The sequence below is a fragment of the Desmodus rotundus genome, chromosome 12, assembly GCF_022682495.2.
Source record: "Desmodus rotundus isolate HL8 chromosome 12, HLdesRot8A.1, whole genome shotgun sequence".
Taxonomy (NCBI): domain Eukaryota; kingdom Metazoa; phylum Chordata; class Mammalia; order Chiroptera; family Phyllostomidae; genus Desmodus; species Desmodus rotundus.
The window spans coordinates 65,828,616-65,842,700 of record NC_071398.1 but is presented as its reverse complement, the minus strand read 5'-3'; the positions used below and the strand labels follow the sequence as shown (position 1 = coordinate 65,842,700).

General features: G+C 52.1%; 1 protein-coding gene across 1 annotated transcript in view; it reads right to left on the bottom strand.

Moving 5' to 3' along the window:
• The window catches only part of PTGFRN (prostaglandin F2 receptor inhibitor), a 71,657-nt gene that overhangs the window by 14,788 nt on the left and 42,784 nt on the right, over positions 1 to 14,085 (bottom strand). The window contains exons 5-6 of the mRNA XM_053915558.2: positions 7,227 to 7,652; positions 1,378 to 1,797 (exon numbers count right to left, since the gene is read on the bottom strand). Of these exons, the coding sequence (XP_053771533.1) occupies positions 1,378 to 1,797; positions 7,227 to 7,652 (846 nt within the window). The remainder of the gene's footprint in view (positions 1 to 1,377; positions 1,798 to 7,226; positions 7,653 to 14,085) is intronic.

Below are 14,085 nucleotides of genomic sequence, written 5' to 3'. Positions count from 1 at the left end.
TTCAAATGGCCATGAGCTAATGAGTGGACGAACAAAACATGGTACACCCACAAGATGAAATATTACCCAGTCACGACAGGAATGAAGACCTGATACGTGCTGCCCCATGGCTGGTCCACGGGAGCACTATGCTACCGTGAACAAAGCCAGACAGGAAGTCCACCCATTACAGTCCATTTATGTGAAATGTCCAGACTGGGCAAGTTTATAGAGATAGGATGCAATTAGCGGTTGCTGGGGGACAGCAGGTTGTGGGGTCGGGGGTGGGGACTGAAGGATGTCAGCTAAGGGTGCGGGTGTCTCTGGGTACCATGAAAATGTTCTGTAATTGACTGCTGTGAGGGCTGCACAACGCTGTGAATATACTGAAAGCCACTGCACTATACACTTTTTTAAAAAGATTTCATTCATTCATTTTTACAGAGAGGGGTGGGAGGGAGAAAGACAGGGAGAGAAACATCAATGTGTGATGCCTCTCATGGGCCCCCTATTGGAGACCTGGCCCACAACCCAGGCATGTGCCCCAACTGGGAATTGAACCCGTGGCCCTTGGGATAGCAGATAGGCACTCAATCCACTGAGCCACACCAGCCGGGGCTGGATTATACGCTTTATTTTGTGTGTGTCTGTAGGGAGAGGGTAGGAGTGGGCTGGGGTGGAGGGAGACACTGGAGACATTTTTAAGTGTCATTACTGAGGGGCAGGGCTGTGGGGTGCTCCTGGTAGGTAGAGGCCAGGGATGCTTAATATCCTACAAACAGGGCTTCCTGCTTCAGCAAACAAAAATTACATTTGGGTAGGGTGGCCAAATAAAGTACAGGACTCCCAGTTAAATCTGAATCAGATCAATAGTGCTCTCCATCTGAAATCCAAGTTGAACTGGGCACCCTGTATTTAACCTGGCGACCTGACCTTTAAAGCCTGGGACAGGCCACTACAACAAACGAGTATCCAGGCCAAAACTCTTGGGTGTGCAGGCAGAGAACCCCGCACAGAGCAATGGTTCTGGACCCTGGTTTGCACCACAGTCGCCAGGAGGGCAGCAAGACTCGGACAGCAGGGCCCGCCCTTGGGGATCACGGTTTGGAGGGTCTGGGGCGGGCCCAGCACATGCATTTCCTTCAGGTTCCCAGGTGAGGTTGTAGTTGGTCATTGTCAACACTGGTTGGAGAACCACCACGCTGGGGAGAAAAAGGCTGCATACCTCTGTGAGCGGGAAAGGGTCTAGGTTCAAACTACATACTTTAAATGGGTACAGTGTATGGCATACAAATCATATCTCAATAGACCTGTTAAAAAAAAAAACCAAAGCCATTGGATCAAAACCCTAGGGCCTCTCCTAGCTCCACCTATGACCGCACAGGGTTCTCTGCTCACCTGAGGTTTGGAAGTCTATCTCGATGGGGTTGGAGAGACTGGTGGCTGCTTCTCGCCACAGGCTGCCCCTGACAGGAGACCAGGCTGTCACCACGCAGCGGTACAGCCCTGCATCCGACACCTGGGTCTGGTACATTCGATAGCGGAACTCATCCTCCTGCACTTTTTCCAACACGACGCCATCCACCCGGGAGGCATCTGTCCAGTTCTCCAGCTTCACCACAGAATCCTGGTCCAGGGAGATGATATACTTGGTTTCGTTGGGACTGGAGAGGTCCCCAACAGGCTTCTCAGCCGTGATGAGAACAGAGTAGCGCGGTGACTTAATATTCTTGGAAGACACTTTGCAAGTCATCTCAAATGTATTTCCTGCAGCGAAGAAAGGCTTTGGCTGCCTCGCCTTCACCACCAGCACGGAGTCTGCAATGAAGCAGCAGAGACAGGTGATTTCCAAAGGGATCACTTACAATGGATTCGTATCTGAAAGAACAATGTCAAGGAAATAGGACTTTATTTGCAAACTGTCACACAATAGCACTTCAGACAATCTGGAAACTCAGAGAGAAAATCACCGCCGGATGAAGGAGAGCAGCGCAAAGTGATTTACTGGGTGTGAGGGAAGAGGGAATTGATCGGTAAAGATTTGGTTTTAAGGCTTTTCAACTCCTTGAGAAGTTTTACTGAGAGCAAGAATCTGGGCCCTGGCCAGCGTGGCTCCCTTGGTTGGCGCGCCATCCTCAGTTAGATTCCCAGCAAGGGCACATTCCGGGGTTGTGGCTTCAGTCCCCAGTCGGGGCGTGAACAAGAGGCAACTGATCAATGTTCCCTCTCACATCACTGTTTTTCTCCCTCTTTCTCTCTCCCTTCCCCTTCTCTAAAAATAAATAAATAAAATCTAGAAATAAAAATTGTGAGTTAAAAAAAAAGAATCTGGGGAGCCTCTCGTTTCCACCCCACCCCACTCCCAGGATGTGCGGAAGAGTCACTCAGTGATCTGGGCCAGACAGGCTGCTGGTGACGCCCTGTGCCTCTCCTCCCTGAGGGCCTGCTGGGTGCAGGGGAAGAACCCGTAGCTTAACCGGCCTGCTAGGAAGAGCAGGGCAAGGGGGAAATGTACTCTGTCTGTTTAATCACACAGTGGTGACACTACAGGACAGGTTTTCCCTAAAGTGACGGGAGCACGCACTTGGAGGTCCAGTCACTTCCGCCGAGACACTGTTTGAACATGTTGAGCAAGCGTCCGTGTGTGTGCCAACTTTAGGCCTTAAATGTGTTACTCCCTGCAATTCTGTCAAAAAAATAATAATCCCTGAGCATATACACATTAGAAGTCATCTCTGTTAGAACAGCTCAGTGTCAGGCACTTGGAGGGTACTTAAATATTTGTTGACTGGATGAACAAATGAATTAAACACTTTCTTTTTATCCTTTAACGAGATGACTCCTTCTACAATCTGTCTGGTTACACAATGAAATTTTTACACTGGGTTTTTTGGGGGGAATAGCTGCTGCACCAAACCTACTAGCAGAACATGTATGCTATGGCGTCTCTCCAGAATCTCTGGTTCCTGAGGTCCCACAGAGCCACCCCGATTCTATCTTGATTCTGCTGTGACTTCGGCCATCGCCTCCTTAATTCAGCAAGTTCTTGCTGAGAGCCTCCCATATTCTTGGCACTGGGAATGTGACAGCAAACAAAACATACAGAAGGGCTTTCCTGTCCACGCTAGTGGAGGAAGAGGAACAAAGTAGATGAGTAAAACATATGGGATGGTGAGATGGTGATACATGTTTAAGAGGAAACAAGGCAGGGAAAGAAGAAGATAATGTGGGTTTGGGAGGGGGAGTGAGGGGTCGCAGTTGGCCTCACTGAGAAGGAATCATCTGAATGGGGACCTGAGGAGGCGAGGGAACAAGGCCTGTGTCCATCTGGGGAACAGCATTCTGGGCAGAGGCGCGGCACGCGGAAGGTGTGGGGCAGCGCATGCCAGGTGACCGCAGGAAGCGTGGGAAAGGCGGACCGGCTGAAGCGGGGTGGGTGTCAGGAGAGTTGCAGGTGAGGCCAGAGGGGAATGGGGCCAGGTGGGACAGGGCATCCAAGGCTAGGACTCTGGACTTCTCTCTGAGGGAGACAGGGAGCCTTTGAAGGTTCGGAGCAGGAGTTTCAGGCCATGAATTACATGTTGCCGGGACTGTTCTAGCTGCCACGTGCGAGGGCAGAAGCAAGGGGACCGGGCAGGAGGTGAGGGGGGCCTGGTGACGGCAGGGTGCAAGCAGTGGGGAGATGAGAAATCGACTTTGAAGAATGAGGAATTAGGATGAAGGTTTTTGTCCAAACAACCAGCACAGCGGTGCTAGAGAAGGTGAGAGAAGACCAAAGTCAAGGGGCTGACACAAGGCTGAGTCCAGAGCTCTGGGAAGAGGTCCAGGGGAGGAATATAAAGTTGGAGTCGCTAGAGTGTTGGCAGTGTTTAAATGAGCTTAGAAGAGATCACCCAAGGAGTGAAGTGTAATGGATAAAAGGTCTGAGGTCTGTCTTGAGGCAGTCTGATGGCTGAGGGTCAGGGTCAGGAAAATGAGGGGAACCAGTAGGGAGCCCAGAGGAAGAGCTACAAGGCTGAAGAAGGCCCACAGACAGTGGTGTGCCACAGCCAAGGGAAAACCAAAGTACTTCCAGGACGAGGGACTGAGCACCTGCTTAAATCCTGCTAAGTCAAGTAAGGTAGCGGACAATTGGGCTTTGCACTAAGTTGATCACTAGCAAGCTTACTCTCACAAGCAGAGAGGGCGAAAGCGATTAGACTGGGTACCAGAGAGAACGGGAGGAGAGTAACTGGAGACATCGAGTAAAGGTAAATCAAATACTTTGGTTGTACAGCAGTCCCCCCTTATCCGTGGGGGATACACTCCAAGACACCCACTGGGTGCCTGAGACCATGTACAGTACTGAACCCCATATGCACTATGTTTTTTACTATACGTTCATGCCTAGGGTCAAGTTTAATTTGTAAATCAGGCAATTTTATGGATAGATTTGTTCTTATCGTAGATCTTAGCAACCTCAGCGTATGATTTTTGTTCTTTCCTTATTAAGTCAAGAACTTTCATCTTTTCACTTAAAGAAAGCACTTTATGGCTTCTATTTGGCACATCCAAATGGCCAGTACCATTACACTGTTGCATTTGGGGCCATTATGAGGTAAAGTAAGGGCGACTTAACACAAGGACAGCGATACAGCAGCTGATCTGGTGATAATCACGCGGGCTACTAAGTGACTAGTGCGCAGGGGGGGGGGGGGGGGGGCGCGTACGGAGTGGAGAGGCTGAGGCTGGACAGAGCGATGAGTCACATCCCAGGAGGGAGCCAGAGGGAAGGAGCGGGATTTCATCACACTGCTCAGGACGGTGTGCAACTTGAAACATATGAATTGCTAATTTCTGGAATTTTCCATGTAATATTTTTGGACCGCAGTTGACCACAGGGAACTGAAATCACATAAAGGAAAACCGTGGGGGACAGGGTCGACTGTGAAACAAAAAACAAAGCAGCAGGTGGGCACGGGCATGTGGGGGACAGAAAGACGGAAAGGACGGGAGGTCAAGGTTAGTTTAGCTTAAAAAAAAATACCCAAGACAGGAGATCAAACAGCCTGTTTAGAAGCCAAAGGGAAAGGTCCAGAAAAGAGAGGAACACTGAAGACGTAAGAGGGAAGCCACGCGGCCGAAGAGTGAGAGGGGCTGGCATTTGTCAGGACATGAGGCCACCTAACTGCACTCAGACTGGGGAGGGTATGTGGGAAACCTCCGTGGTTTCTGTTTGTTCAGGGGCGGGGGGGGGGGGGGGGGGAGGTTCAGATAAGGTGATAGGCAGTAATCATTTTAGAGAGCAGGGAAGAAAACAGATTAAGGAAAAGTAGCAGGATGCCCAGGGAGTGTTGAGAGAGCCCTCTTGACAGGAATGATCGCAGATCTTATCTGAAACGAGGCCAGTCAATATCTCACATGTTTTTCTCCAACCACATTCAGCTCTGCAGACACAGTGAACAGGGAGGCAGAGGGCTGGCTTTGAACTGGGCTGTGGTTTAGCCAGCATTTAGCAAGGCCCCAGAGCTAAGGGTATGGGCAGGGAATGATAGTGCCTGGGAACTTGGGCTACATAACAGCCGGGTGACTCCTAACTTATCCGACCTCCCACCCCCAACATGTCTGAGAATGAAGAAGATGCTATTAAAAATGCCCCAGGACAACAGGTATAGATTGGACCACCCTGGGCAAATGGCCGCCCTCCGTAAGACAGAAGTGAAGACAATGGGAGGGAAGGGCAGTGCAAAGCAGCAGGATTAACGCACTGTCCGTGCTGGTGGGTTGCAGAGTTGATGCGGGAGTACTAGAGAGAATGATCTAGAAAGACAGAAGTGTGCGCAGAGAGTAGAATGTTTGGAACTGAAGAGTATGGGGGTCTTTCAATGATCAGAAGTGAGACAGGTTAGTGTAGGGCATGAGCAGGGGCATGAATAGCAACAAGAGGACAGAGGGCGTGGTGACCAGAGAGAAGGACAGGGGCTGAGAACGAAAGGTTTGCCTGCACTGGGGCTCTCAGCCTCAGCCGTCCAGGAGACCCACCTTAGGAGCATTTAAAATTCCAACGCCCCGACTGCGCAGACCCTTGGGCCCATTCAAACAGACTCTCCTGTGGGACTCAAACTTCGGTTTTTCTTAAAAATCTCTTTGGGTGACTCCTATGGGCAGGCACGGTGTAGGACCCAGCGTCCCACTTGGAGAGTGAAGCCAGCAGCTCAGGAGGCTCCAGAGACAGTGGCTGTGAGACAAGAGTTCATGTCTTCAAAGAATGGATGAGGAGGACCTGGGAGTCGGCGGGTGATGGCAGCAAGAGGAGGGGATGACCGGATGACATGACTGGAGCCGACGTTCTTGGGGAGGAGGGAAAATGGTCTGAAGCTGCAGTGAGGGACAAGGAAGGCACTGTCCCCAGCCACGCCCAGCTGCTCGAGAGGTGTGGGAAGAAAACACCGCCACTCAGGAGGACTCCGGGGTCACAGGGACCTCAGGGGAGGGCGAGGTCGATAATGTGTAATGAGGAGGAGAAAGGAACCTTCAGTGATGAGGTTTGGGAAGCAGGAGATGTTGCCGAGTTCTAAAGAGCCCTGTTTGGGGTCCGGGACTGTAGAAGAGGCGTCAGTGAGTCAACGGAGGCTTGCAAGGGCCGCATGGTGCTTATCACCAGTGACTGAAGGAGGCCCTGGGAAGCCTCTGGGGACAGACAAGAACAGGAAGAAGGACTTGAACCTGACGTCCCACGGCCAGCAGTGCTCTGAGCACGTGGGAAGAGATGCATCAAAAAAACTGTTTCCCTTGTTTTCTGGCCACCTCTCCCTGGCAACAACCTCTCGGAATGAATGACGGGCAGCTCAGGGGCAAATGCAATGGCCTGTGGATTCCACTCACTCTCTGGTACCTCAAATGCACTTGCCTCTAGCGGGAACACGTGGACACAGACACAGTCCCAACGGCCTGTGCAAGGTTTGGCCTAAAACCACTCAGTGGCACAACAGTGTCAATGGCTGACCCTGGGCACACTGTGAGCGCCTGCAAGACAAGGACCTGCCGCCGACCAAGCCCCAGCTCCCTCACGAGGACCTTCCCTTGTCCAGCACCCCCATCTTAAAGGGCAGCGTGCTGCAGATAAAAGCAGTGGTCACCTGAGCATGCCTTTCCTGGATTCCGAGTACACACGGCACCCTGCGGGGTGACTACGCATCTGCAAACATACAGTGCGATGACTGGAGCCAAAACAGAACAAGAATAAAGAACGAGAACAAAGCTCCCACCTTCGGATGCCCAAAATATGTGGACAGGTTTAGAGAAGACATCCTTGCTCTTCACCCAGCTGTCGTTCCGCTGTCGGGTCCAGGCGGACACTACGCAGTAGTAATTGCCTCTGTCTTCCTCTGTAGTCCTTTGGATTCGGAAGCTGAAGGTGTCTGTGCGCTCCTTAGAGAAAATAAAGTCTCCATCCTGGGCCCGCTGCTTGCTCCTCTCTCCGTACCTCAGCGTCCAGTCCCCGTCCATGACTGCAAGGAGCTCGCTGGTCACCACGTCGTCACTGCGCCGGTTCATCCTGTAGTACCAGGACACTGTGACCCGGACGCTCGGCTCTGTGCTCTTCATGTCCACGACCCGGCACTGCAGCTCGGTGAGGTCGTCTGAAAACTCGGGGACCTTCGAAGCATTCAGGTACACCTGATAATCTGGTTCTGAACCAGAGAGAGAGGGGCAGGGTTAAAATCAGACAGCAACATACCAAGAACTGACCAAAGGAACGAGACAAGCTCTCCTCTTGTCCTGACGGGTAAAGGCTTATCCCACCAACTACAGGACAGCGCTGACGGTCCGTAGGTTGGATGGGAAGGATCCTGTGGGAGCTGCCATCGCCAAGCTTGCACAAGTCTCCCCCAAGAACACCCCTGAAGCCAGAAGCCGAATGTCCCCACTCAGAGTCTTGATCTTTCCACAGGGTTGGGGCCTGTGGTCAGCTTCCCCAGAAGATAAGACTCTTCTGAGAAGGACCTAAGATGCTTGGTGTCCACACTGTACCGAGATTTTCCCTAGGATGCCACGCAGTGCCACAGACCGCCCTGGAAGGGCACCGGAAAACCCTACCCCAGAGGACATTCCAGCGCTTGAGGCCCATCGAGCCCACCGTGGCTTGGGCTCCTGCCACCCTTGCCTATGCCCCAAACACAAGGCCCTCGGGTCATTGTCCCCTCGGGTCATGTCTCACCAATCCCCATCCTCAAACTCCCCAAACAACGTTCTTCTCACTGCCACACGGGACTCGCCCACGTAATTGTCAACCGTGCAACTCCTGATCACTTAGGGTCCCCCAACTTCTCTGTCGGGCACACATCTGACAGAGGTGGGAGGAAAGCCAGCACTCCCCCAGCGTCCCCATGGCCTCTGTCACGGTCCTGTTACTTTTCACTTGTACAAAGCCCTCTCCTTCTGAGGTTCATGACCTTAATTTAATCCATCTCTCATCTGCACACTGACCCGGAGGCCTTCCTCCATACGGACTTGCCAAGGAAGTGGTATTAGAACCTTCTTGTTGCTTCCTTCCCTCCACCCCCACCCTCTGCCTGTCACACCTAATCACCTCAAGTTCTCTGGTCACCACAGTCTCGCACCACTGTGGTAACCTGCCTGCGGGGCCCTGTCCTCCTGGTTGCTTCTGCTCACTCTGCAGTGTCACCTCCTCTGTGCCCCCTTCTCAGGGTGCCCAGAGTGTGACAGTCTTTCTCTGTGTTTCCATTAGACGGGCATGTAATCTTGGGGAGCAGTGACCCCACTGTTGTGCTCCTTGCACAGCCTCGTATGCAGTAGGCACTCAATAAATGTCTGCTTTAATGGCGAGGCTTTTAGAATAGGCGCCATTTTTCTTCCACTGCAAACCTTTTCCACTCTCCCTGAACAGAACCTTCCACTTGCCAGCTCTACCTTTATCCCTGTCACCTCCATCGAAGAGTGTAGTTTTATTTAATGTTGTTTTTTTATTTATGACTCATTTAGATTATAAACTGCTGAGGTCAAGGAACTGTTCTTTTCTGATTTACGCTTCTAATGAAACGTGTAACGTCGTGACTTCTCCCAGAACGATTCACTGGGCCAGGAAATGGAAAGAACTCAAAATCCTAATTCCCCAAATGCCATCCTCACAAGCACTTAGTTGCAAGTGAGGTCGGACACTGTGCCGTATAAAGTGAAGCCAGCGTGGCCCTGCCCACCCACGGGAGCCAACCCTGCCACGACGTGGACACCGCAGAGAAATAGTGACAACTCCAGGACCGTCACCTTGCCTCCTGACCTCACAGGCAAGTCGCTCGGCCGGGGGTTCCTGCCTCCCGGCAGAGCGCTGACCACCACACCGCCTCTCGCAACAACCGACTGCGGAACAAACACTCCCGAAATGTACTCATATCATGACGTGTGTGAGCCAAGGCATCTAGTCCCAAGTCGCTGCACATCCCAGGTTCCAGACCCTTTTCTCAGCACATCGGCTTCGGGCGGAGCAGCTGGGGCACAGATGGGGGTGACAAGGTCTGTTCAGTGTGGAAAGGACAGACTTGAGCTGGCTGGCACGGAGCAAGACCGCACCCCTTGGTCCTGTGAGAACCTACCCAGACTGCCGCCACATCAAGAGTCCTCCCGAAGCAGCAGCGGCTACTGTCACTTACAGGGCCCCAACTCCACTCCACGCAGGAGGTGAAGACCCGTCCCGTGTGTTACCACGTCAACCTAAGCCACAAACTGGGAGGCAGTAAAGAACTGTGGTGAAGAGCCAGGGCTCTGGGGCCAGACTGTTCAAATCCTGGCTCTGCCATTTGCTTGCTGTGTAACTTTGGGGAAGTTACCTCACTTCTCTGGTCTCTCACCTATAAAAATGGGATAACAAAACTACCTCATGATGTTTCTGTGAGGATTGAGTTAAAATATACACATAGTGCTCAAACTGGTGCCTGGGATGTATGTGCATCTGAAGGATGGGCACACACACATATACACACGTATATATTTTTGAACTGCTATTTACGATTCCCTTTTCATACCTGAGGAGGAGGGGCTTTAAAGAGGTTGATCGCGTGCCCATCCAGCTCAGAAGTGGCACATTTGAACCCAGGGCTGTGTCCTTCCCACCGCCTCCCCAGCACCTCTCTCAATGAGTCATACTTCCTGTCCTCTGAACTTCGAACGTTCTAAGTACCACTGACTGGCACAATGACTACGAGAGGCACTGAATGCTATGGCTGGTGTGCCGCTGCCAAGTCCCCACTGCAGCCCACCTGACCGGTGCAACCCCAATCACCACGAGGCAACCTGTGGGGACTTACGATTACCAACTGATCCACAATAAACCCTCAACCCTTCATGGTTCACTTGCACCCCTGGAGCATCTTCTTCCAAAGTGGCATTTTGAAAACAAAGGCTGTTAAAGACGGCACGAGAGATGCAGAGAGCAGCGACCAGGCAGGTCTATGAGTGGTCAGACCGCAGGACACGCGGGAAAGGTGGTCAAACTAGTGCCAGCACCAACCAGCAAGCGGTTCTTGGCCTTTCCCCCTCACCCTGCCCAGCCACACCCCAAGGCTCGCCCCCCAGGACTGGAACCCAGGTGCTGTCCTGCTGGGGCCCCAACTCTTCCTCAGGCTCCAGACCCAGACCAGACCCAGAGCCGGGTCCTGGGCCTCCCGACCTGGTGTCTCCAGGGCGTTCAAGCCAAGCACATTCGCCACCTAATTCACTTCGCTCCCCACCTGCCTCTGCCAAAACACACACATTCACACAGCCATACGCACAAACCACATCCATACACAAACATACATTCACACGCCTACACACACGTGCACACGTGCAGACACACAGACACATTCATACACACACAGCTAAATCCCCACTCCAAACAAACAGCCAGCTGCTCCTCCTAACTTTCAATCGCTCTTCCCGGGACCACTCTCCCACACTCCCTCTCCCAGGCAGCTCGGTTGAAACGTGTGCATCTCCGACTCCACTCTGACGTCCAAAGTCTCACACATTCCACCTCCTCAGGCCTCACACACAGTAGGTGCTCTACAAATACAGGTTCCGGCACGAATAACTCCCGCTTTTATTACAAAATCATAAGCATGTAATTCTATAATATAACAACAGTATCACACTCAAGCACACTGTGTGACATTTTAGGCGAAATGTTCAAATTATAACTATAAATTATTACACCCACATTATTACCGTACCAACCACACCCAAGCAGGCATTACTTCTGCCAGACCCTGTATTTGTGAATAAAAGTGAAAACCACATGAACCCCAGCCTCATGCCAGCCTTCTGCCTCCAGCCAGGACTATGGCAATAACGTCCCAACCCATCACCCTTTGGGCCGACAGGGTTCCAGGGTCATCCTCCAGCGAACCTCCTGTGGTGGTTCTTCCTCTCCCCTCAGGAGGAAGAACATCCACCTGGCCTGGCAAGCAAGGCCCCCCGCAGTGCGAGCCTCGCCCGTTTGTCCAGCACCACGGCCCACTGCCTTCTGAGTCTCTGTTCAGCATTCCCTTAGTCACATCCTCTGCTTCCAGGTTTTCTGCCTCCTTTCCCGCTGGTTCCCCTGCCCAGCCCCTGGGACACCTGCTCAGCAAGGAGCTGAATAAATGACTGAGCAGTTCCTCCCATTCTACTCCACCCTCCACCCCCAAAGGGATCTGCTCCAACCCTACCTCCCCAGATGCGGAGAACAGGAAGCACAGGGGCGATGCACCCAGTTCCAGGAGAGGAAGCACGCTTCGCTGACCCTTGGTCTCCTTGCTCTGCTGAAACTGAGTCTCAGGCCCCCTAAACGAGGCCTAATGCAAAGACCAACAAAAACAAGTGGATTCTTGGCTTCTGAGCTTATAAAGGGGTAGGTTTTAGGGACTTAACAGCTGTTCCAAGGGCATCTGAACTGCTCACCAGCCTTGTAGGTCAAATGAGACCTGTACTCACTCCTAGAGAAGAAACAACGCCGCTATGTCAGGACAGTAGTGGAGACGGGCTCCCGTTTCTCTCCTGTTGGGGTGCACGGATGGAACCTTTCCTGTACTGTTTTGTGTGCAGACTGCGCCTGTTCTTCAAGGCCCATCATGCACACACCTCGTCTGCGTAGCTGCTCCTACTTAACAGCAAACGCTCCTTTTGCACTCACCTGGCCTGTTGCATACCTCTGCTTCGTATTCAGCAAACGTCCAGAGACCCCAGCCCCTGCCAGGCTCCCAGCTCTCTAAGAAGCTTATCTGACCACAGCCTGGAACTCTGGTTACGTGTCTTGCGGACCTTCTTCACAGGGTCGGGCACTGCCTGCCTAATTCACCCGTGCGTGCTGTGCATGCGGTGCCTTGTACAGAAAAGATAGGACCACACTTGCTGAACTGAACTAAATTTAGTCTTTTTGCATAAAGATGCTCATTTTTGGCAGACGCATTCCATTACCGATTATCGCTCTTGATCTCATCAAGAAATCAGCTAAGAATGCAATGGTGCTTATGTTTTAAAAATGCTTATCAGTTGAAGATGCACACGGAAGTGTTTCATGGTAAAATGACACGAAGTCTGGGATGTGCTTTACATTCTTCCTGAAGAAAAAAAATGAGAGAGGAAGAGCGTGTGTGTGCGCCCGGGGGAACGGGGGAAGGTAGAGAGATGAAATAAGACTGGCAAGATATTGATAATTATTGAAGCCGGTGGTTCTTTCCGCTTCTGTGTGAATTTCCTGGTAAATTCTATTCCAACTGCAGCCACGTGGGCACAAGCCCTCTCATGGAGCACTGCGGCCTGTCTAGGGTGACGTCACTAACGTTCTGAGAAGCAAGGGTCTGCTCCCTTGTGCGCTTCCCTGGGTGGCCGCTGCTCACACACACAGCCCCTGGGAAGCCATGGCCTCCAACAGTGCGAATGTCCCCTCCAATGAAAGATGACGGTTTTTGCATAGGGGTCATGAAACTCCCTCGCTACAAGTTTTAAAGCAATAAAAAGCTATCGGGATCATTGGCTAATTTGTCAGAGCAGATATTCTGTGCCTATGGTATGCAACGACCGCACCGCCGGCTCCACAACTCTCTAAGGAAGGAATCATCATCCCCATCTGGCAGTGACAATGACAGCCACAGGCATTTGTCGAGGGCTTTCCAGCGCCAGGCTCCGACCATGCCACACACTTTCCTCACATTCTCGCTGAATGCTCTAACAACCTTAGGCGACAGATACTAGTTGCAGGTGCATTTCCTGAAAGGAAAACAAAAACAAACACCAAAGCCCAGAGGGGTGAAGTTCGAAGACTACCGTCTTGCACCGTGTGTGTGTGTGTGTGTGTGTGTGTGTGTGTGTGTGTGTGTGAGAGAGAGAGAGAGAGAGAGAGAGAGAGAGAGAGAGAGAGAGAGAGAGATTGATTGATTGATTCCCGGCAAGGCTGTGGCGCGGGGACCAAACTGCACAACCCCGCCCCGCACCCAGTTGTTGACACTTTCTCCAAGCCTGCTGCATCCCAGAGGACGCGAGAGACAAGGTAGCGCCGGCACTAATCCTGAACCGAGTACAACAGGGCCACGTTCTGATCTCCCCTGTGAAGCCTAGTGAACTTGGCGCAGCCATTAGAGGAGCAGGCTGCAGGCTCGCGCGACAGGAAACAGAATGTGCGCCCTCGTCTCTGCTGACAGGCGGTATTACCTGGAATGGGGCAGGTACCTCGGAGGCAGCTGAGCAGCCTGACTGTTAGAGTTGCCACTGTCACATTCGTATGGAACAATGGAATGTTCTCTAACATTTCAACTGAGGCTATAAATGAGGAGCTCTTGCTTTGGGAGGGGGGCTTGACCCCACAGCAGCAGAACCATTATGATGAGGCTGTCCTTGGATTTAGCCACATCAGAGCAATAAAGATAATAAAGTGATATGGAAAGGGACAGTTCGTACGCCCCCCCGCCCACCAAACTAACGCTCATGGGGTTTTTCTCTGTTCATCTTCACTCCACTCCTCCCAGACAAGGGAGAGTGAGTTACCAGATTTGGGGGTGGAGGTAGCAAAGGGGATGTGTGGTCGGCTCAACCCCCTCTTCTTGGGAGGGGTGCTTCCCCAACACACACATTCCTGGTTCCTCCATGCCCTGA